General features: G+C 48.8%; 1 protein-coding gene across 1 annotated transcript in view; it reads left to right on the plus strand.

Moving 5' to 3' along the window:
- LOC119951295 (tripeptidyl-peptidase 2-like) overlaps window positions 1-25352 on the plus strand; it is a 158648-nt gene that overhangs the window by 106339 nt on the left and 26957 nt on the right. The window contains exons 19-23 of the mRNA XM_038774358.1: window positions 5312-5412; window positions 6299-6395; window positions 15129-15266; window positions 16235-16479; window positions 19363-19441. Of these exons, the coding sequence (XP_038630286.1) occupies window positions 5312-5412; window positions 6299-6395; window positions 15129-15266; window positions 16235-16479; window positions 19363-19441 (660 nt within the window). The remainder of the gene's footprint in view (window positions 1-5311; window positions 5413-6298; window positions 6396-15128; window positions 15267-16234; window positions 16480-19362; window positions 19442-25352) is intronic.

Raw genomic sequence — 25352 nt, forward strand, 5'->3', positions numbered from 1 at the left:
TCCTCCACAGTATTGTGACTAATTTGATTTGCCCAATCTGCATGCAGGTTAAATGCACCCATAAATACAGATGTTCCTTTGTCGCATGCGTCTCCAATTTAATGCCATCACCACTACCCGTTGGGCGTCTATATAATAATAATAATCGCTTATTGTCACAAGTAGGCTTCAATAATATTGAATACCCGTGAATGAACAGTTCCCCTTCCTGGTCACCCATTTCTCCGTAATCCCGACTATATAATACGCATTTACATCTATTTGCACGATGGATTCATCCACCATATCGCGAATGCTTCGTGAATTAAGACACAAAGCTTTAAGGCTTGCCATTTTAACATTCCTCGTCCTGTTCCCATTATTTTTCACTGTGGCCCTGTTTGATTCTGGCCCTTAATTTCCCTGCCTATCACTTTTCTTATTCCCCCTTCTGCCTTTTGTTCTTGCCCATGTTTCCTTCTCCTCTGACGCCTGGTTCCCATCCCCCTGCCATTTTAGCTTAAACTCTCCCAACCACTCTAGCAAATAGTCCCAGTCCTGCCCAGACGTAACCTGTCCAATTTGAACTGGCCCCACCTCCCCCAGAACCGATCCCAATGTCCCCGGAATCTGAAACCCTCCCCCTCACACCATCTTTTCAGCCACGTATTCATCCGATATATCCTGCTATTTCTACTCTGACTAGCGCATGACACTGGAGGCAATCCTGAGATCGCTACATTTGCGGTCCAAACTTTTCAACTTACTTACAAGCTTCCTGTAGTCTGCTTTTACGACCTCATCCCTTTTTTCTAACCTATGTTATTTGTACCAAAATGTACCATGGCCACTGGGTGTTCACCCTTCCCCTCCAGAATATCCTGTAACCACTGATACATTCTTAACCCTAACAGCAGGGAGGCAACATACCATCCTGATGTCTCATTTGCAGCCACAGAAATACCTGTCTATTCCCCTTACAATTGAATCCCCGATAACTATTGCATTCCCACACTTTTTACTACTCCCCTCTGCAGCAGCACCAACCGTGGTGCAATGAATTTGGCTGTTGCTGCTTTCCCCTGAGAGGTCATTCACCCCCCCCCCCCCCGCCAAAAACAGTATCCAAAGTGGTATATCTGTTTTGCAGGGGAATGGCCACAGGAGATTTCTGCACTGCTTGCCTCTGCCTCTTGCTCTGCCTGCTAGTCACCTGTTCCCTTCCTGCCTGTAGACTCTTCGCCTGTGATGTTACCGCCTCTATTTGTGCTGTTTACGATGCTGAGCGTAGCAGTGTCCCCAGCCACCACTCCAGCTCCAAGTTCTAGGCTTCCAAGATCTTCCTGCACACGTGCTGATTCCAGAGGCTGGGAATGTTGCCGATTTCCCACATAGAGCAGGATGAGCACACCATGACTTTGAGCTCGCCTGCCATGATTTACTCCTTTAAATTAATCATGTTATAAGATGCAAGAAAATAATATCAATTACTCTAGGGTTCTGCTTTCCTGGTCCTCGTTACTACAGAATATAGCCCCAATAAACTATGAACCACAAAATATAGACTTTATAAACTATAAGCGATAAACGTTGCTTGCACTTTTCCCGTGTAACGTTTGAATCCTGAAATCAGCTCAGGAGCTCCAAACTCCCAAGCTAGCACTCCGCTCTCAGTCTAGCCCTTTCTCTGGCTCTATTATTTCCCTGGCTCCACTCTCAGTCTAGCCCTGTCCCGTGTTCTTTTATTGGGGGTCCACTTCATGCCCAGGAGATTGAAATTAATCTCTTGGAAACATGGCAACCCTACTTTAATAGTCTCCAACTAACAACACCTGGAAGCTATGCAATGCTCATTGGGGAAGCACCTTCACCTTTGAGGCAGAAGAATAAGCACACAATCCAGGCCAATACTCCTCCACTGCAGTCCTGATATTTTAGAGAGTCCGTACTGAGGTGGTGCTGCAACATCAGAAGGGCAATATTGAGGGAGTGCTGCACTATCAGAGGGGCAGTATTGAGTCGGTGCCAGTACAGGAGTGCTGCACTGTTGGAGGATCAGTACTGAAGGAAGTGCTGCACTGTTAGAGGGGCAATACTGAGGGAGTTGTGCACTGACAGAGGGTCAATACTGAGACAGCACCATAGAGTCGGAGGGTCAGTACCGTGGGAGCATTGTCGGAGAGTTCAGTTCTGAACGAGAACCATACTTTTGGAAAATCACTATTGAAGGAGTGCTGCACTGTCGGAGGGTTTTTACCAAGGAAGTTGTTTTTGGTCATTCAAAGGATGTGAGCTTCACTGGCTAGGCCAGCATTCATTGCCCATTTCTAATTGCATTTGGCAAGGTGGTGCTAAGCTGCATTCTTGAACTGCTGCTGTCCATGTGTTGAATGTCCACCCACAGTGCTGTTGTTTCAACCATCGACCAACAACGGCAATATATTTACAAGTCAGGATGGTGGGTGGCTTGAGGGGAACTTCCAAATGGTGGTATTCTTTTCTTTTCTTTTAAACTTTATTGTCACAAGTAGGCTGACATTAACAATGCAATGAAGTTACTCTGAAAATCCCCTAGTCGCCACACTCCAGCACCTGTTTGGGTACAAAGGGAGAATTCACAATGTCCAAATTACCTCACAGCACGTCTTACAGGTGCTGGAATGTGGCGACTAGGGACTTTTCACAGTGACTTCATACTTGTGACAATAAAAAGATTATTATTTTTTGGGACTTGTGACAGGAAATGCACGCAGACACGGGGATAACATGCAGACTCTGCACAGACAATGAGCCAAGCTGGGAATCGAACCTTGGACCCTGGAGCTGTGAAGCAACAGTGCTACCATGCTGCCCATGTATCTACTAACCTTGTCGCTCTAGATGGCATTGGTCATGGATTTGGAAGGTGCTGTCTCAGGAGGCTTGGTGAGTTGCTACAGTGCAACTTTTAGATGGTACACACTGTGCATTAGTGATGGAGACAGTGGATTCTAATGAAGCGGGCTGCTTTTTCTAATCAATGGTAACCAGCAGGATGTAGATAGTGGGGGTTTCCGGGATAGTAATGCCATTGAATGTCATGGGGCAATGGTTAGATTCTCTCTTTTTAAGATAGCCATTAGCTAGCACTTCTGTAGCGCGAATGTTACTTGCCACTTGTCAGTCCAAGCCTTGATATTGTTCAGGTCTTGTTGCACTTGGACATGGACTGCTTCAGTATCTGAGAAGTTGTGAATGGTCCTAAACATTGTGCAATCATTAGCAAACATCCACCCATCTGATGGAAGAAGGTCATTGCTGAAGTAGCTGACGATGGTTGGGCCTGGGACAGTACAAAGAACAAAGAAAAGTACAGCACAGGAACAAGCCTGTGCCAATCATGATGCCCAAACTAAAAACAAAACCTTCTGCCCTTACTCGGTCCGTATCCCTCTATTTCCTCCCTGTTCATGGACCCATACAGATGCCTCTTAAATGTTGCTAATGTGCCAGCTTCCACCACATCCTCTGGCAATGCGTTCCAGGCATCCGCCATTCTCTGTGTGAAAATACTTACCCCGCACATCTCCCTTAAACGTTCCCCCTCTCACCTTGAACCTGTGCCCCCTTGTAATTGACACTTCCACCCTTGGAAAAAGCCTCTGACTATCCACCCTGTTTATGCCTCTCATAATTTTGTGGAGCTCCATCAGGTCTCCCTCAGCCTCCGTCTTTCCAGTGAAAGCAATCCTAGTGTATTCAGCCTCTCCTCATAGCAACACCTTCAAGACCACACACTGTACTGGTGAACCTTCTTTGCACTCTTCAAAGCTTCCACATCCTTCTGATAAAGTGTTGACCAGAACTGCTCAAAATACTCCCAAATGCGGCCTAAACACGGTTTTACACAGCTGCAACATGATTTACCAACTCTTTTACTCAATGCCCCGGCTGATGAAGGCAAGCACATCATATGCCTTCTTAGTCACCTTGGCCACCTGCGTTGCCACTTTTAGGGAAATCTGGACCTACACGCCCAGATCCCTCTGTATGTTAATTTTCTTATGTGTTCTGCCATCTGGACGGCATGGTCGCACACAGGTTAGTACTGTTGCTTCACAGCGCCAGGTTCGATTCCCAGCTTAGGTCACTATCTGTGCGGAGACTGCACATTCTCCCTGTGTCTGTGTCAGTTTCCTCCAATCTGCCGAGATCCTGTTGTATACTCTGACAATCCTCGGCACTATAAACAACTCCGCCAACCTTTGTGTCATCTGTGTACCATAAGGAACTCCTGCAATGATGTCCTAGAGTTCAGATGACTGACCTCAAACATGCACAACCATGCTAAATACTCCAGTCAGTGGAGAGTTTTCCCCCTGATTCCCATTGACTAAAGTTTTGCTGGGACTCCTTGATGTCATACTCAAATGTTGCCTTCATATCAACGGCTCTTAGTATCATCTCACTCCTGGAATTCTGCTCATTTGTCCATGTTTGATTCAAAACTGTAATGTGGTCAGGAGCTGAGTGACCCTGGCGGAACCCAAACTGAGCGTCCGTGAGCAGGTTATTGCTGAGTAAGTGCCGCTTGATAGCTCTGTTGATGACTCCTTCCATCACTTTACTAATGATGGCGAGTAGACTGATAGGATGGTAATGGGCTGGGTTGGATTTATAATTCTTTTTCTTAAGTACAAGACACACCTGGGCAATTTTCCCCATTGCCGGATAAATGCTGCATGATAGCCCTGTTGATGACATCTTTCATTACTTGACTGAAGGGAGGGACTGAAACAATCCTATATTTGAACTTCAAGGCTCTCATCAGTGGAGGAACTTCAGAAAGCGACAGTCTACCCAAAAATATATCCCACTTCCACATTCTCAGGGCAACTAGTGTTGTCCATATCCCAAACACAAATTTATTTTTAAATGAATGGATATGGTCTACGTTTACACTCTGAAGTATTTATTGTAAATGGAAGTGATCAGGATTGGTGAATGCTGTTCAACAGGAAGTATAACTGTGTGATGTAAATAGGCTATTAACAGGGCTCATCAGAGAGACAGAATGGTAGCAGTCTCATCATTGAGTCAGAACATCGTGGGTTCAGTTCCCACTGCAGACAGGTGAGGGCATCATTTAGGCTGAGAGTCCAGAGTAGTATTGTTTTGTTTTATTGTCCTTTAGGTGAAACATTAAACCAAGATCCCGGCTACCCTTTCAGGTGAATGTATAAAATCTCATGGCATTATTAAAAGAAGCATGGAGTCCTCCCTGTGCCCCTGGACAATATTACAAAATGATTTATCTGGTTGTTAATCGCATGTGTGATTTTGTTCCTTCTAGCACGCGTCGGAAGGTATAGCGCGGTTTGATACCACAGCCTCACTGAAGTACGAGGAGCTCTTGCCTGTCGTGACTCTGAAAACCTGGGTGCAGACCCTTCGGTAAAGTTAATGTTTTACTCAAATCTGTGACAATGCCAGACCTCAGCTGCACCTTAATGGTGCGATAGCCTAATTAGTTGTTACACTGCCTGTTGTGTGTGCAGCGCTGCCTGAAGGCTTCAGCTGACACAACTCATTTTTTCAGACCTGCCTCAATGGTAGCAGTTCCATCTTTGAGTCAGAATATCTTGGGTTGAATTTCCACTGCAGACAGGTGAGGACATCATCTAGGCTGACAATCCAGAGTAGTACTGTTTGTTTTATTGTCTTTTAGGTGAAACATTGAACCATGACCCCGTCTGCCCTTTCAATTGAATGCAATAGATCCCGTGGCATTATTAAAGAAGCAGGCAAATCCTCCCTGTGTGCTGGACAAGGTTTATCCCTCAACCAGAATCACTTCCAAAAATTGGTCACCTGGTCATTATCTCATTGCTGTTTCTGGGATCTTGCTGTGCACACACTGGCTGCTTCATTTCCTATCTTCCAACAGGAACTGTGTTTCAAAAGTACTTAATCATTTGTGAAACATGTCAGGACATTTTGAGATGTAACAGGTACTATTGAAACGCAAGTCTGTCTTTTTAATCTCTAGTTCTGTTCATGAATTTCCGAAGATAGAATGTGGCTCAATGTTTAAGACAGATCGATTTATCTTCCAAAGCATTTTTGCAGTGTTGTTCTAGAAATGAGATTCATTTAGCAACAACAAATGAGGAATGCAACATTCTTTTTCCAAATTCAGACCTGGATTTGATTCAATGTGGAGACAAGTGCATTTGTGTTTTTCAGGGATACTCGAGAACAAATGTCAATTTAAGTGCCTGGCTCTGATTTTTTTTCCAAATTATAGACCAATAATAAAAGGATATAACTCTTTCTACAGGCCTGTGGATTCCCAAACAAGACCCTTAGGCTCCCGTGACATCCTGCCCAGGAACAGACAACTTTATGAGCTGGTTCTAACCTACAATTTTAGCCAGGTAACCGCTTACTGTACAGCTGAGCATTCCTCTTCAGAAACTGTCTGTGGAGACTATTCACCACACGTGTACTGTCTGCGGTTGCATTCAATGTGTTGTCACTTTAGGGGCAGATTGCATTGAAACCTATCACAGTTAAAACTTACATTTACTTTCATTGACTTCAATGAGAAAGGAAATCAGACAGGGTGTGACCATGCAGAGTGAATGTATACCCCTTCGGTCTCCAGCTTCGAAAAGAGGCAAGCAAAAGAGGACCGAAATGAAACATGTAAAATACTAGTTGGAACAGAGAAAGGGTAATCCTTAGCACTAATCAAGTTGCTCCACAACTGAAAGACCAAGAGTTAGGAGTATGAACTGATAAAGAACTGGTGTCAAGAATGGGTTATTATATGCAGCCAGTACGAAGTGTGGTCTCTAATAGCAGAGTGAAGGGAAAAACCCTGTTATGAGACAAGAGAATGTTATTGGGGGGGCGGGGGGGGGGCTCTAATCCTCGTAGGAAGGCTGAGTGAGCTGGCTGTGACTCAACTGTACTTATTAACTATGTTTTATGCCTCCCATCTCGTGTCAACATGCAGTTATTCAAAACTGCTCCTCGTGTCCCAACTTGCACCAAGTCATGTTCACCCATCACCCCTGTGCTTGGCTTGCAGTCTGACAATGCCTCGATTATTAAATCCCCATTCATATTTGCAAATCTCTCTAAGGTCTCACCCCTTCTCTCTGTAGCCTTTTCCAACCCATTGACCCTCCAAAGCTGGCCACATACACTTGAAATTCTGTAACCTACCCAGCTACAGGCCAAGAGCTAGAAAGTGGAGGCTGGATAGCTGTTTTTTTTGGCTGGCAGACACTGTGAACCGAAGGACGATTTCCTGTGCTGTAAATTTTCAATTTTTCTATCCCTAGCTTTAGTTGGCGGCTGTGGTTTCAAGCATCTAGAACCTAAACGCTGCAATTCCTTTCCTAAATCTCTCCATCCTTTCATCTCCTTTGAGACGTTTAAAACCTACCTTTTTACCCAGTATTTCCACAGCTTGTCCTAATATCTCCCTACGTAGCGCAGTGCCAAATTTTGTTTGATAATCATTTTTGTGAGGCACATTGGGCCATTTTCCTGTGTTAGAGGTGCTATGCAAATACAAGTTGTTGTTTGCAATCACAAGCTCTTTGTTTTCAGCACTGTCCAGCCGTGTTTGTTACAAATACTAATAATTGGATTTAAACAGGCAGCACGGTGGCGCAGTGATTAGCACTGCTGCCTCACGGTGCCGAGGTCTCAGATTTGATCCCGGCTCTGGGTCACTGTCCGTATGGAGTTTGGACATTCTCCCCGTGTTTGCGTGGGTTTCGCCCCCACAACCCAAAAGATGTGCAGGCCACACTAAATTGCCCCTTAATTGGAAAAAATTAATTGGGTACTCTAAATTTTAAGGAAAAATCAAATTGTATTTAAGCATCTGCAGAAAAAACTGCCTCAAAGCTTGCATTTATATGGCACTTCAAACACTTCAGTACATCAGTGAAATGCATTCTGAGGCACAGTTTTAACACAGCGAGACTTGATCGACAAGGGTGTCAAGGATTATGGGAGACAGGCAGGGATGTGGAGTTAAGGCTACAATCGGATCAGTCATGATCTTATTGAATGGCGGAGCAGGCTCGAAGGGCCGAATGATCTATATCTGCTCCTAAGCCTTATGTTCCAATGACATAAGAACTAGGAATAGGAGCAGGCCATCTGGCCCCTAGAGCCTGCTCCACCATTCGATAAGATCATGGCTGATTTGTTTGTGGACTCAGCTCCACTGAGCCGTCCGCTCATCGTAACCTTGTATTCCTTTACTGTTCAAAAATCTATCTACCTTTGCCGAAAAAACATGCAACGAGGCAGCCTCAACTGCTTCACTGGGCAGGGAATTCCACAGATTCACACCTCTTTGGATGGAGAAGTACTTCCTCAACTCTGTCCTAAATCTGCTCACCCTTATTTTGAGGATCTGCCCTCGAGTTCTAGTCTCACCCGCCAGTGGAAAGAACCTCCCTACTTCTATCTTATCTATTCCCTTCATAATTTTATGTTCCTATCAGATCTCCCCTCATTCTTCTAAATTCCAATGAGTCTAGTCCCAGTCCACTCAGTCACTCCTCATAAGCCAATCCTCTCAACTCTGGAGTGAACCTATTGAATCTCCTCTGCACACCCTCCAGTGCCAGTACATCCTTACTCATGTAAGGAGATCAAAACTGTACATGGTCCTCCAGGTTTGGCCTCACCAGTACTTTATACAGCTGCAACCTCCCTGTTTTTAAACATGATGTGGAGATGCCGGCGTTGGACACAATGTCCTTTGTTTTCAATAGGTTTAAATTGTTTAAATAGATTCCATTCACTCCAGAGCGCTGTTTAGAAGTCTGTTGGTTTAAATAGATTCCATTCACTCCAGAGCGCTGTTAAGAAGTCCGTTGACTGTACTGTTTTTATTGGGCTGGCGATGAGTTGGGCTGGCGATGAGTTGGGCTGGCGATGAGTTGGGCTGGCGATGAGTTGGGCTGGCGATGAGTTGGGCTGGCGATGAGTTGGGCTGGCGATGAGTTGGGCTGGCGATGAGTTGGGCTGGCGATGAGTTGGGCTGGCGATGAGTTGGGCTGGCGATGAGTTGGGCTGGCGATGAGTTGGGCTGGCGATGAGTTGGGCTGGCGATGAGTCGGCGGCGATGAGTTGTCCTAGACCCGATTATTTCTTGGTCCTCACCTGCCGTAGCCTCCTTGCCAACAATTATTGGCATGTTATTTGTGCCTTCCACAGTGAAGACCGAAACAAAATACCTGTTCAATGCCTCAGCCATTTCCTCATTTCCCATTATTAAATCCCCCTTCTCATCCTCTAAGGGACCAATGTTGACCTTAGCCACTCTTTTTCATTTTATATATTTGTAGAAAATATAGAAACTTTTGCTATATGTTTTTATATTCTGAGCTAGTTTACTCTCATAATCTATCTTACTTTTCTTTATAACTTTTTCCAAGGCTTTCTGTTAACATTTAAAGACTTCCCAGTCCTCTAATTTCCCATGAATCTTCTCCACTTGGTATGCATTTTCTTTCAATTTGACACCCTCCTTTATTTCCTGAGATATCCATGGCTGATTAGCCCTTTTCCTCCAGTCCTTCCTCTTCACTGTTATATACTTTGGCTGAGCACTGTGAAAAATCGCTTTAAAAGTCCTCCACTGTTCCTCAATTGTCCCACCATAAAATCTTTGCTCCCAGTCTACCTTCACCAACTCCTCCATCATCCCATTATAGTCTCATTTGTTTAAGCAGAAGACACTGGGATTGGATTTTACCTTCTCGCCCTCCATCTGTATTTTAAATTCAACCATACTGTGACCTCTCCTTCCGAGAGGATCCCTAACTGCAAGATTATTAATTATTCCTGTCTCATTACACAGGACCAGATCTAGGATAGCTTGCTCCCTCGTAGGTTCCGTTTCATACTGTTCTAGGAAACTATCAGGGACACATTCTATGAACTCCTCCTCAAGGCTGCCCTGACCGACCTGGTTTGACCAATCGACATGGAGGTTAAAATCCCCCATGATAATTGCCGCACCATTTTTACATGCATCAGTTATTTCTTTGTTTATTGCCCACCCTACCGTGATATTATTTAGTGGTTCATAGACTACACCTATCAGTGACCTTTTCTCCTTACTATTTCTAATTTCCAACCAAATGGATTCAACCTTTTTCTCCAGAGAATCTATATCATCTTTCACGACCGCCCTAATGTCATCCTTGCATATCAGAGTTACACCACCTCCCTTACCTTCCTGTCTGTCCTTCCATATAGACACCTGCTGCCATCCAAGTTTAGAATCCGTAATCGGTGCAATGTGTAAGGTGCCGTATCCTTAAAACCTACGCCACAATGTGGTGCTGAAACCATAACATTTATATCTAGAGATGTACCCAGTGTACAGATAGTCCTGCAATGATCCAGGCCAGTGTTTATGCATTAAATAAACCACCTCCTACACCAACTTAATTCCTTTTCTCCCTAATATGATTATCCAGCTTGCCATTGAATGATTCTGATATGTTACTGTTTACCTCAACCACTCCCTGTGGTAGAAACATCCACATTCTCACCACTCTGTCTGAAGAAATGGGTTATATAGAGAGAGGGAGGAGGTATGGGCTTAAGAAGGGTGCCCTTTACAAGGGCCAGGGCAGACTCGATGGGCCGTATGGCCTCATTCTGCACTGTAAATTCTATAAGAAGTTTCCCCTGAATGCCTGATTGGAACTAACTCTTATATTGATGGCCTCTTGCTTTGGAATGTTACACAGTTGGAATGATTTTCTCTACCAGTGGAATTTTTCAATATATCAGGCCCTCTGACTGAAACCCAGTGTTTAGCTCTCCAGCTGCACAGCTCTGTTTTTAGTCCAGATTTTGAGCCACTCTGGGGATAAAAAACAGTGGGCATGGTTTATGCCGGCTCCACAGAAGTCAGGGTGCCATCTTTAAAGGGTGCCCTGATCACCACAGAAATAACCCTCCCCCGAACAGACACGGGGGTTTCCCCACCACAAGCATTGGATCTTCCCCCCCTCCCAAAAAAAACCCCCACAAGTATCAGCATCGCGCCCCCCGCCCAAAAACAAACAAAATGGGAACGCTGCCGCCAATGGGGCTTTGCAGAAGGTCCACTCCAGCACTGCTCCCTACCACAGGTTGGCACTGCCAGGCATGAGCCCCTACCTCGGGTTTATAACTCAATCTTGTTTTTACAAATCTGTTGCGTCACATCTGTGAGGTTTAAATATTCAGTGAGAGGGGATCATGTGGTGGGGAGGCTACACAAATCATATGTAAACGTATTAAAATGAGGTTCCCGCCCTTTGTGGGTGTGAACCTTGTAATGTCACCTGTGAGGGACATGGAAAATTTGGAGACGAAATCTCACCAGTGAGAATCCTTTTTCCCAATTCTCGGGCGAAATTCTCTGCAGACCGTCGTAACGCCGATTTCCGGCGAGCAAAATTGGTGTAGATGACTCCGGCGTGGGGGCCTTCTTTTAGGCAGCTTTTCTCCGTTCCCGGAGGGGCCAGCAGCGGACTGACGCGATACGCGTCAGTTTCACCAGCTGCGGAAGTGGTGAGACCCGGCGTTTTTTGGGGGGTGGAGGAGGAGGAGAGAGACTGACCCGGCGTTTGACGGGGGGGGGGGGGAGAGAGAGAGAGACAGACCGGCATTGGGGGGGGGGGGGGGGGGGGAGGAGGGGGAGAGGGAGAGAGACAGACCGGCATTTTGGGGGGGGGGGGGGGATAGAGAGAGACAGACCGGCATTGGGGGAGGGGGGGGGAGGAGGAGGAGAGAGACAGACCGGCATTTTGGGGGGGGGGAGGAGGAGAGAGACAGACCGGCATTTTGGGGGGGGGGGGGGGGGTTTGCGGCATCGGGGGGGGGGGGGGGGTTGCGGCATCGGGGGGGGGGTTGCGGCATCGGGGGGGGGGTTGCGGCATCGGGGGGGGTTGCGGCATCGGGGGAGGTTGCGGCAATGGGGGGGGTTGCGGCATCGGGGGGGGTTGCGGCATCGGGGGGGGGTTGCGTCATCGGGGGGGTTGCGGCATCGGGGGGGTTTGGGGGCAGCGGCGTGCAGAGAGGGGGGGCGACAGATGCCCGGGGCCAACGCACCGTCGCCCCCCCCTCTGTACGCCGCTGCCCCCTACCCCAACCATCCCCCCCTCACCACCCCTACCTCCCTCCAACGCCCCTACCCCCCTCCCCCCTCCCCACCACCCCTACCCCCCTCCCCACCACCCCTACCCCCTCCCCACCACCCCTACCCGCTCCCCACCACCCCTACCCGCTCCCCACCACCCCTACCCGCTCCCCACCACCCCTACCCCCCTCCAACGCCGCCCCCCTCCAACGCCGCCCCCCCATCTCTCGCAACGCCGCAACACCCCCCCCTCTCAACGCCGGGTCTCCCCCCCCCTCAACGCCGGTACCCACACCCCGTCCCCCTCCCTCTGCAGGCCGGTACCCACACACCCCCTCCCTCTGAAGGCCGGTACCCACACCCCCCCCTCTCTCCTCCTCCCCCCTTCCTTCCTCCTTCCCCCCCTTCCCTCCTTCCTCCTCCCCCCTTCCTTCCTCCGTTAGTGGGGGGGGGGGTGCGCCGTTAGTGGGGGGGGGTGCGGCGTTGGAGGGGGGTAGGGGTGGTGGGGAGGGGGGTAGGGGTGGTGAGGGGGGGTTGGGGTAGGGGCAGCGGCGTGCAGAGGAGGGGGGCGACGGATGCCCGGGGCCAACGCACCGTCGCCCCCCCTCTGCACGCAGCTGCCCCCTACCCAACCACCTCCCCTCACCACCCCTACCCCCTTCACCCCCCCACCCCCCAGTAACGCCGCACCCCCCCCCCCCTCCCACTAACGGAGGAAGGAAGGGGGGGAGGAGGAAGGAAGGGGGGGAGGAGGAAGGAAGGGGGGGAGGAGGAAGGAAGGGGGGGAGGAGGAAGGAAGGGGGGGGGAGGAGGAAGGAGGGGGGAGGAGGAAGGAAGGGGGGGGGAGGAGGAAGGAAGGGGGGAGGAGGAAGGAAGGGGGGGAGGAGGAAGGAAGGGGGGGAGGAGGAGAGAGGGCGGGGTGTGGGTACCGGCCTTCAGAGGGAGGGGGGGTGTTGGTACCGGCCTTCAGAGGGAGGGGGACGGGGTGTGGGTACCGGCGTTGAGAGGGGGGGGGACCCGGCGTTGAGGATGGGGGGTTGCGGCGTTGCGAGAGATGGGGGGGGGGGCGGCGTTGGAGGGGGTTAGGGGTGGTGGGGAGGGGGGTTGGGGGAGGGGGTAGGGGTGGTGGGGAGGGGGGTAGGGGTGGTGGGGAGGGGGGTAGGGGCGTTGGAGGGAGGTAGGGGTGGTGAGGGGGGGTGGTTGGGGTAGGGGGCAGCGGCGTACCGAGGGGGGGGTAGCGGCGTACAGAGGGGGGGGGCGATTGTGCGTTGGCCCCGGGCATCCGTCGCCCCCCCCTCTCTGCACGCCGCTGCCCCCAAACCCCCCCCCCCCATGCCGCCACCCCCCCCCGATGCCGCAACCCCCCCCCCCCCCCCCGATGCCGCAACCCCCCCCCCCGATGCCGCAACCCCCCCCGATGCCGCAACCCCCCCCCCGGACACTGAACGGCATCAACCATCATCAATGGTTGACGCGGTTTTAAAGGTACTGTGATTTTCGCCGACGTGACCCGTGGCCACGTCGGCGGGACTTCGGCCCATCCTGGCCGGAGATTTGTGGAAACAAAAATATAATGACATCCCGCCGGCGCCAGCTGTTTTCAGAGGCTGCCGGCGGGATTTGCACAGCGCCGGTTTTTGGCCGGTCAGAGAATTAAAAACCCTGCGCGAGTCGGATTAACGCCGCTGCCGGCCGATTCTCCGACCCTGCGTGGGGTCGGAGAATTTCGCCCCTCATGAGAGTTTGCGGCTGCACTACCGTTCGCACTGATGGTGGCCACGGGTGCAACATCTACACTATCACACCATCATAATCTTAAATACTCTTTGGTCAATTACCAAAAATTTCGATTTGATCTGTCACGGGAGTGTCCCTTTAACAAAGGTTTTTGTCTTATCACATGGCTTCAGTGTTGTCTTTGTTTGGGAAGAGCTGAGCTGTGGTTGAAAGTTTTTTGTTTCGCTTTCACATTTGGCTGCTGTGGACTCCGACAGAAAACAGAAGTTTTTTTTTGGCCTGCCTCTCTCTCTTCATTTTAAAAGCTGTTCCAGACTGCTTGGTAACTTAAAAGAGATAATTGCTTTCTGGAAGGAATTCTAATCTGTTTGAAAGGGAGAACAGAATATCAATAACAACAGTCTTATGCAAGTGAGAATGCTGTGTGCTGGGCCACGCCTTTGAAAAGGGGTTTCTGGTTTTACTTGGATTATGTTATTGAATTGGAACAGCTAAGGGGGAATTCATTAAAGGTTATACATAGGTTACCATAGTTGTATGGGGTCTTTATGTTTGTAATTGATTTTTAAGATTGCTGTGTGTGCTTATACAAATGTTAACTAAAATTTTAGAATAAAGCTTGTTTTTTTTATGAAAAGCAGCAAAGAAGTCCGTTGAATAACCCCTGAAAGGCAGGCTCTTGTGCTCATCATAGCCAAATTCAACAAAAAGATATAGGTTAGGTGAACTCCATAGTATACTTAAACCCAGGTTCATAACAGGTCACCATTCATTATTTTCATTTCTGCGGAAAAAGGAACCTGGGCCTGTTCAGATTTTCCTTTTTTTTAATAATAGGAGACCAGACGCAACGCTGTTCGGTGAGGTCTAACCAAGACACTGTCCAAATGGAGCATATCTTCTCTGCTTTTAAATTTTGTCTCTTCAGAAATGATCCCGAGTGTTTGGTTTGTTATTTTTATGACCTTATGGACCTGCAATATAATCTCAGCTTGATTTGTATTGGTCTCGTTGTTATTTGGAGGGGAACTTGGAGGTGATGGTGTTCCCCTGACATTGCTGCCCGACTCCCCCTCAATGGTTGAGGTCACAGAGAGAGGGAGTTGCCAGAAAAGTCTTGATGCATTGATGCAGTGCACCCTGCAGATTGTACTGAGTGTGGTCACAATGCACCAATCCTAAAAGTATATGGATTGAGTTCAGTTTTACCTGTTGCTATTCAGTGGTAACTGCGTTTCGTTATGTATTACTGCAGGAAAAGTCCGGTGAAGTGACTCCCAGCTGCCCCTTACTGTCTGACTTGCTATATGAATCAGAGTACGACAGTCAACTTTGGATGCTCTTCGATCAAAACAAGCAGCTGGTGGGATCAGGCGATGCCTACCCTGACAGGGTAAGAGTGAAGGTTAAGGATGGAGTAATGGAGTCCTGTGCATTGAGCTGGCTGAAACAATCCTGTGTTATGGGCCAAGGTTTAGAGAACCCCAAAGGGTATCATGAAGTTCACCTGACCCACAACGTTTAATAGATTGTAGTTATGGGGAGTGCACAGGCCTACCTTACAGGTGTAGTGCAACAGAGAGCTAAAGTACTTTTAAATTAAAACAATGTTTATTCATGAAACCAGTTAACACTTTATAAACCCACAGTAAACATCTTAACAACTATCAACACCAATAAGTCCCCCAAACAATACAGTGCTCTATAAGTAACTCATAATCTTTCCTAGCAACATCCATAAGACAAAAAAAAGAACCCTTTTTACAGAAAGACATCAGGTTTAATTTCTCTACTGAGAGCAGCTACCACTTTGAAATTGCCAAATTAACATTCTTTAGCTTGCAGAGATTCATGCACATCTTGCGGTGACTGCAGCTTCTCCAAATCTAAAACGAAACTAAACATACCCTGTAGCAGTCGGCCCAAGTCAAAAGTAAAAGCAGACAGCCCAGCTCCACCCACACTCTGACATCACTGATAGACACCCATTTCTTAAAGGTACATCTACTACAGTTATTTTCTAAACACCCATTTCTTAAAGGTACTCTCACATGACACCTGTTACAGAATTGTGAAATTATAGTGAGGTAATGCTTTGGCAAGCTCAGGAGAAGGCACCTTTTAGTGAGGCTGACACAGGTGGTTCTGATCTTGAAAAGAGGATGTCATCACACCATCAGTCTGCATTTCCCTCAGTGAAGTAAAGGATCCACTGCTATCACAGAGTGGAGTGTTTGGAAAGGGGACGGAAGGAGGTAGGGGCAAAGTGAGAAGAGGAAAAACATTCATCTCAGCACGGAAGCTTCAGAAGGTGTTTCCCTTTTCATTCCGTTCATGAAAAACATTGTTGTTTCTTCACAGTACTCCCTGAAGCTAGATAAAGGAGACTATGTGATACGCCTGCAGATTCGCCACGAGGCGCTCAGTGAGTTGGAGCATTTAAATGACCTGCCGTTCCACATCATTTCCAAGCTCCCAGCCCCGCTGAATCTGGACGTCTACCGGACCCATGTTAATGCCTTACTCAACAAGAACAAATTTAGCCCCCTTACGCTGCCCCCAAAATACACCATTCCATTCTACATCACCTCTTTGCCAGATGACAAGTAAGTAATCATACAAGGTGGGACTTTACAGAATCTGACCAATTAAAGTTTTGGGAAAGTAATATGTGCAACATCTTGTTCAGGCATGCTGGCTGTGCTCCCAGTTCTCCGATGTGCGCTCCCATCTGCCAAGTCCCCTTGCTGGGATAATGCATCATTTATGTTGTATTTTTTTGAGCACTCTTAATTCTCAGTCATGTTTGTGACTACAGGCAGCACGGTGGCATAGTGGGTTAGCCCTGTTGCCTCACAGCGCTGAAGTCCCAGGTTCGAATCCCGGCTCTGGGTCACTGTCCGTGTGGAGTTTGCCCATTCTTCCCGTGTGTGCGTGGGTTTCGCCCCCACATCCCAAAGATGGGCAGGCTAGGTGGATTTGCCACGCTAAATTGCCCCTTAATTGGAAAAAATGAATTGGATACTCTAAATTTATTTCTTTTTAAATGTTTGTGACTATGTTCCAAATTTCAATTAAAACTTTGTTTTTTTGCCTTTGTTCTATATCACTTTATATCCTTACTTGTAAAAATTTTCAATTGATCCGAAACATCCATCGTCTTTTGAGGGAGAAAATCGTGCGAATGACATTGCTGCAAATGCTGATTCCATATCCATGCACAGTAAAGATACGGGGCGTGTGTAAATCCTGCCCCCGCCCTGTCCCAAATTCTCCGCCGTAGGAGTTTCGGCGGGGGCGGGAATCGTGCCGCGCCGGTCGGCAGCGCCCCCCCCCCCCCCCCCCCCCCCCCCCCCCCTCCCCCCCCGGCGATTGTCCGGCCCGCAATGGGCCGAAGTCCCGCCGCTGTCAACACTTTCCCGCTGGTGTGGATCAAACCACCTACCTTACCGGCGGGAGCAGGCTGTGCGGGTGGGCTCCGGGGTCCTGGGGGAGGGGAGGGGGGGGGGGGGGGGGGGGGGGGGCGATCAGGCCCCGGGGTGTGCTCCCACTGTGGCCTGGCCCGCGATCGGGGCCCACCGATTGGCGGGCGGGCCTGTGCCATGGCTGCACTCTTTTCCTTCCGCCTTTGACATGGTCTTCACCATGGCGGAGGCGGAAGTGACCCCCTCCCTTGCGCATGCGCTGGGATGACGCTCTGTCGCATGCACGGACTTCCGCCGGCCATAGAAGCCAAAGCCCTTCCACGCCAGCCAGTGGGATGGGAACCACTCTGGCGCGGGCCTAGCCCATCAAGGTGAGGGCTTGGCCCCTAAAGGTGCAGAGACTTCCGCACCTTTGGGGCGGCCCGACGCCGGAGTGGTTCACGCCACTCCATCGCGCCGGGACCCCCCGCCGGGTAGGGGAGAATCCCGGCCAGGTTTGTGTACTGGCCAGTTTGATAATTTAATCAAGGTGGTCGCCTGTCATAGGGATGCATAAAACACGCAATAAGGGAATGTCAGTCCATATTTCTGTTGTTAGATTTTGAAATTACATCGAGGCCCGCAAAAACCTTTATTTCACAAGTTGCATAAAGAAAAACTTGCATTTTCTTCACCAAGGCCGCAAGGTATTTTCAAGATGTTTGCAGCCAGTGAATTAATTTTGGAGTCTACTCGTCGCTGTTATGTAGCCAAACGCAGCAGCTAGTTTGTCCTCCGCAAATGAGATGACTGATCAGATCTGTTCTTGATGTTGGCTGGGGGACAGAATAGAGCATCGATTTATACACATGTGTATACACAAGCAAGAAGAAAAATTGGAAATAGTTAAATCTGACAGTACTGAAGGAGGCCCATTGTAACTCTGCTGGCTGGTTGGAAAGGGTTATTCAATTAGTCCCGCTCTTCTGGTCTGTCCCCAAAGACCTGCAGACCTGAAATAAAGAACACAGGAAATAACACAACACATCCATCAACATGTGCAAAGAGTAAAGGCAGCCTAATTAGAAGGGTTTAATGGAGTAAATAAGGCAAAGCTGTTTTCATTGGCAGGAAGGTCAGTAACCCGAGGACACAGATTTAAAATAATTGGCAACAAAACCAGGGGAGATGAAGAAAAAAATAGAATTGCAGAGAGTTGTTCTGATCTGGAATGTAGTGCTTAAAAGGGTAATAGAAGCAGAATCAATAGTCCTTTTCCAAAGGGAATTGGATAAATAATTGAAAAGGAAAGATTTGCAGGGGTATAGGGCAAGAGCCGGAGGATTGGGACTAATTGGATAGCTCTATTAAAGAGCTGGCACAGACACAGTGGGCCCAATGGCCTCCTCTTGTTCTATATGATTCTATTCTTCCAATGTTTTCGCTGTAACTGTTAGATTTGGAATCTAACCAGTAGCAATCAAAGCTTTTAAGAGTTGCAGAGTAAAGGGAAGAAGTAAGAGGGCGAAAAAGCAACAGATAGTCCAGTCACGTGTGAAAACGCTTTTCTAACAAGCAATTTAGAGTTTGTTCCACCCATTAGTTAGGTTAGGTTAGGGCGGCACGGTAGCACAGTGGTTAGCACTGTTGCTTCACAGCTCCAGGGTCCCAGGTTCGATTTCCTGCTTGGGTCACTGTCTGTGCGGAGTCTGCACGTCCTCCCCGGTGCTCCGGTTTCCTCCCACAGTTCAAAGCTATGCAGGTTAGGTGGATTGGCAAATTGCCCTTCGTGTCCTAAAAGGTCAGGTGGGGTTGCAGGGATAGGGTGGAGGCGGGGTCTTCAATAGGGTGCTCTTTCCATGGGCCAGTGCAGGCTTGATGGGCCGAATGGATTAGTCTCCTTCCTGTGATTGGGAGCGCTTTCCATTCCTTCTTTCTCCCTGGCTTAGTTTTAATTTCTTAATTTCCTTGACAAGAGACTGGCTGATCATCTGTGTACTCCTAACCTTTTCTGTTTCCAAATATGTTTATGTCTCAGTATATGGCAGACAACAAGTGGAATTAATTTGATCCTTTTTCCTCCAGAGTTCCCAAAGGAATTGAAATTGGCTGCCAGCTCACGGGGACACTCACGCTCTCTAAAACGGAAATGGGCAAGAAAGCTGTAAGTCTGGTTGTTATTCAGGCACTGCCCAGCGTACTCTCTTTTGACCTGCTTATCATGTCTGTTCCTTAACAAAGGTTGACGTCTGTTATGCGTTCGCAGAAACTGCTGGCAGGTTTAGCTCTTTCCTGTTGCGTAGGAACATCGGACCAATGGGAGGGCATTTAATCCCTCTGGCCTTTTCTGAGATTCTGTTAGATCAGGTTTGATCTGAACCTGAATTAACTTTGTTTATTTGCTTTTGTTCTCTATCACTTTATATCCTTATAAAAATTTTCAATTGATCCTAAACATCCATAGGGCGCGATTCTGCGCTCCCCACGCCAGGTGGGAGAATCGCGGGAGGGTCCCCCGACTAATTTCACGCCCCCCTGGCGCCCCCCGGGATTCTCCCACCCCACGCTCGTTTTTCACGGCGACCGGCGATTCTCCGACCCAGATGGGCCGAACGGCCTGCCGTTCGCGACCGTTTCACGACGGCGGCAACCATACCTGGTCGCTGCCGTCGTGAAATCGCCGTGAGATGCCCGTTTTGGGGCTTGTAGGGGGCCTGGGGGGGAATGAGCACCACGACTGTGCTCGGGAGGGGACAGGCCCGCGATCGATGCCCACCGATCGTCGGACCGGCGTCTCAATCGGACGCACTATTTCCCCTCCGCCGCCCCGCAAGATCAAGCCGCCACGTCTTGCGGGGCGGCTGAGGTGAAAGACGGCCACCGCGCATGCGCGGGTTCGAGCTGTCAGCCGTCGTGGCGTCAGCCGTGCATGCGCGGGTTGGAGCCGGCCAACCTGCACATGCGCACCTGACGTCACATAGGCGCCGCTGTCGTGTCACAGTCGGCGCGCCGCCCGGCGGCCGAGAATTACGGAGCGCCGCTCCTAGCCCCGCCGGGAGGGGAGAATAGGGGGCGAGGTGCGGCCTCCGAGGCCGTCGTGAAACTCGGCCGAGTTCACGACGGCCCTCCCGATTCTTCCCGGGAGCGGAGAATCGTGCCCATTGTCTTTTGAGGGAGAAAAGACCAGAATCGCAACTGTCTTTGCGTGGACCATAGAATTCCTACATGCAGAAAGAGGCCAGTCGGCCCATCAAGTCTGCACCGACCCTCTGAAAGAGCACCCTACCTAAACCCACTTCTCTGTCCTATCCCCATAACCCCACCTAACCTGCATATATTTGGACACTAAAGGGCAATTTAGCATGGCCAATCTACCTAATATACACACCTTTGGACTGTGGGAGGAAACCAGAGCACCACGCAGACACGGGGAGAAAGTCCAAACTCGACACAGTCACCCGAGGCCAGAATTAAGCCTGGGTCCCTGGCGCTGTGAGGCAACAGTGCTAACTGCTGTGTGGTTCCTAATTTTATTGCGTAGTTAGTGATCCAGCTCCAATTTTAAGATTTTGCCAAAAGAAAGGTTATATTTGACTCGATAGGTTATCTCCGATGCTGCCACATTGCTAAATCTTTTCAGTTCTTTCTCTCATTTAGCTTCTGCTCCCTTGTCCAGGATCCCTCACCGAGGAATTAACTTTATAATTTAAATCCTTTCTTCAGTTTTCTTCAGTTTATCTTCGAAATTCATGGGAATACAACCATGGTCTCTGCAACCTGTCCTCAGAATTTAACCTTTAAACCCTGCATTACTCTGAGGAATCTATGTTGTACATCTTCCAAAGCCAGTGTATCCTACCTGACATGTCATCTTGCCATCCGATTTTCATGTGGTGGGTGAGATGGTAGCGCAATGGTAATGTCACCGGACTACTAAGCTAGAAGCTCAGGTTAATGCTTCGAGGGCATGGGTTCAAATTCCACCATAGCAGATGATTAAATTTAAATTCAATTAATTAATCTGGAATATAAAGTTTGACTCCATAGTGGTGACCATGGCAACTCTCAACAATGACTGTAGAAACTCATCTGGTTCATTAATGTCCTTTAGGGAAGGAAATCTGCCGTCCTTACTTGGTCTGGCCTACATGTGACTCCAGACCAACAACAATGTGGTTCACTCTTAACTGCCCTCCGAAATGGCCTAGCAAGCCAATTCAGTGCAAGGCTAATTAGATATGGGTAACAAATGCTGGTCTTGCCAGCAATGCCCGATGCCAGGGAAGAAGTAAAAAAAAAAGCCATATTTTTGCAGAGTGCTACCTGCCTTACTGTGTCAGCACAGCTAAGTATTTCCTCAGTTGCATCTAGTCCTAACTTGCTCCAGCCCCTACAAACAAACCCTACCCTCCTTATCTGCCACAACCGCCCCCCCCCCCCCCCCCCCCCCCTCCCTACACCGCGACTGTCCTCGGAGGCACTCCATTCCACTGACTGACATTTGCCCCCACCATTTTCCCCTCTCAGTGACTTAGGGTTCCCTCCCTAAACCGCCGCCCCCCCCCCCCCCCCCCCCCCCCCCCCCCCGGTGGGCATAAAGCATCTCATCCCATTACTCGGAAGAAGAACGGGACAATTCTCCCCGTATCCAATATCTATTACCCAACATTGATAAACATTATTAATTATTGGTTGTTTGTGGAAACTTGCTTTGCCTAATTTGGCATCCCATGTTTCTTGCATTAACAATTACTACATTGGTTTGTTGGCTGAACCTTTTGTGACATCTCAAAATCATGAAAGTTGTTATAAAATTTTCGCTGATTTGTCTTTCTGGGCCTATAATTCCATGCGCAGGATTCTTCAGCCTCGCCTGCCCGGCGACAAGAAATTCTTGCCCGAGGTCAATTGGCCTTTACCTGGTCTGCGTCCCATCCGTGGCGATATTGCGGTGGGCGCAATCGAAGAATCCAGCCCAATGTTCTCCCGCCGGAGGTGAATTGCAATGATTTGAACTCCCGCTTGGAGCGCAGATCAAGAAGCAATTCACTCTCCCAATTTGCATGGCGAGGATTACAAGCGATTCCAGAGGGAATCCCGCTAACGGGCAGACTGCCATTTTGAGCGGGCGGCCTGATAGGGAGGTCTCGTTGCAAATCAGTCCCCCACCCCTCCGCCATAGGGGCTGGTTTAGCTCACCAGGCTAAATCGCTGGCTTTGAAAGCAGACCAAGCAGGCCAGCAGCACGGTTCGATTCCCGTACCAGCCTCCCCGGACAGGCGCCGGAATGTGGCGACTGGGGGCTTTTCACAGTAACTTCATTGAAGCCTACTCGTGACAATAAGCGATTTTCGTTTTTTCATTTCATTTCATTTCCCCCAAGTACTGGGATGACCACCCACAGAGTTCCCCTAGATAGGGAGACGCCCCATAGAGTTTCCCCCCACAGATCCCCCAGAAAAGAGAAACCTGTCAGGAAGAGACCATAAGATATAGGAGCTGAATTAGGCCATTTGGCCCATCATTCAATCATGGCTGATATGTTTCTCATGCCCATTCTCCTGCCTTCTCCCCATAACCCATGATCCTCTTATTAATCAAGAACCTATCTATCTCTGTCTCAAAGACACTCAGTGATTTGGCCTCCACAGCCTTCTGCAGCAAAGAGTCCCACAGATTCCCCACCCTCTGGCTGAAGAAATTCCTCCTCATCTCTGTTTTAAAGGATCGTCCCTTTAGTCTAAGATTGTGTCCTCTAGTTCTAGTTTTTCCTCCAAGAAACATCCTGTCCACATCCACTCTACCCAGGGCTCACAGTATCCTGTAAGTTTCAATAAGATCTCCTCTCATCCTTCTAAAGTCCTAACGAGTACAGACCCAGAGTCCTGAACCGTTCCTCATACGCCAAGCTCTTCATTCCAGGGATCATTCTTGTGAACCTCCTCTGGACTCTTTCCAAGGCCGGCGCATCTTTCCTGTGATACGGGGCCCAAAACTGCTCACAAGACTCCAATTGGGGTCTGACCAGAGCTTTATACAGCCTCAGAAGTACATCCATGCTTTTGTATTCTAGCCCTCTCGACATGAATGCTAACATTGCACGTTAACCTTAAGAGAATCCTGAACTAGGACTCCTAAGTGCCTTGGTGCTTCTGATTTCTGAAGCCTTTTCCGATTAAAAAATATTCTGTGCCTCTGTCCTTCCTTCCAAAGTGCAGGCCCTCACACTTTTCCACATTGTATTCCATCTGCCACTTCATTGCCCACTCTCCTAGCCTGTCCAAATCCTTCTGCAGCCTCCCTGCTTCTTCAACACAATCTGTCCCCCAACATATCTTTGTAGCATCTGCAAACTTAGCAAATGCCCTCCGTTCCTTCTTCCAGATTGCTAATGTATATCGAGAATAGTTGTGGTCCCAACACTGCGGAACACCACTAATCACCGGCAGTTATCCTGAAAAAGAACACTTTATCCCCACTCTGTCTGCCGGTCAGTCAATCCTCTATCCATGCCAGTACTTTGCTCCTAACACCAGGAGTTCTTGGCTTATTTAGCAGCCTCCTGTACCTTGTCAAAGGCCTTCTAGAAATCCAAATGGATCATGTCTGCCTGTTCTATTTTACTCGTTACCTCCTCAAATAATTCTAACAGATTTGACCCCTAGCAGGAAGCCCCCAAGAAAAGACTCCTGTCAGGAAGCTAGAGAGCAGTCCAGACACCAGCAGTGAGGGCATAGAAGAAGCGGGTCTGGAGGGGGTGGGGTGGGCAGGGTGGCCCTCGGATGGAATTGGGGGCAACTCCCTTAAGGGATTAACCCTTGGCCCACCATGAGGTCCACCACGTCAGGGCCTGGCTGGGAAATACCAGTCGTAAATCCAGCTCGGGCCCAGAGGATTGGAGAATCACACGGGCCCGGAGAATATGGTACCCGGTCCTTTAAGTGGATGCAAATCTGTCATTAAGACCCATTTTCATACTCTCGCTGGCACGAACCCCGATTCCACTGCCAGCGTGGGGCCGGAGCATCGGGTGCTGATCCTGTTTTTACCCTGGATACCCGATTCTCCACCACATCGGGAGCACCGCTACCAGCAGCAGGCGGGGAGAATTCTGCTGCGGGCTTCTTGCTGTCAACTAGCTACTGATAGCCACGGCCAGTAATCTGCTTTAAATCAGCTGTCCCCATGGTGCTGTAACATGGTTAGCATACGAAAGTGGGATGCTCTTTCCAAGGGCCGGTGCAGACTCAATGGGCTGAATGGCCTCCTTGTGCTCTGTAAATTCTATCAGTTTGTGTTTATGGAGCAGAGTGGAGACTGCCCTTTAAGAGGCTGGAGTGATGTTTGCACAGAACAATTCTCTTTGTGATATAATGCAGCCTCCCAGAGCAGCTGAATCATTCTGAAAACTAAACTGTACAAATGTTTTTTGTGGACACAGATGTTGGGTTCTGATTGTATTCTGTTTGTGTTTATGATTCATTCTGGCTGGTTAGAGATTTCATGACTGCAGGTGATTGCTCCATTAGGAAGTCGACTTCACGGTTCTGTTCACAGTGATTAATCAACCATACTACCTGCACCTGGAAACCTGTGTCAGCTTTTTGCTCATTTCTGTAGCTCACTGAGGTGAAGGAGGAACTTTACTGAAAAACAGGAGCGTTATTCCTCAAACACATAAGCAAAATACTGCGGTTGCTGGAAATGTGAAATAAACGCAGTAAATATGGAAACACTCAGCAGGTCTGGCAGCAACTGTGGAGGGAGATTCAGAGGGAATCTTCCTGCTCTTTTGGCACCTGATAACAACACAACAGCACTTACGTTTATATAGTGCCTTTAAATGTAGTGAAACGTCCGAGGTGCGTTACCACACCAATATTTTGATACCCAAGACAATGGCACAGAACATTCTCCAGGGGTCGTACCCAGTTAATATCCCAGAAGATGCGCTGGGGGTCCCCCAGAGGTCTCCGTGCAAGGACTGCAGGGGAATTGTCCGGGCAATTACCCCTGTACCTGTAACAACCTGACGCTCTGATTTCAATCGGAGACTTCAAATGGTCTGACTCTCT

The sequence above is a fragment of the Scyliorhinus canicula genome, chromosome 17 (assembly GCF_902713615.1).
Source record: "Scyliorhinus canicula chromosome 17, sScyCan1.1, whole genome shotgun sequence".
NCBI lineage: Eukaryota > Metazoa > Chordata > Chondrichthyes > Carcharhiniformes > Scyliorhinidae > Scyliorhinus > Scyliorhinus canicula.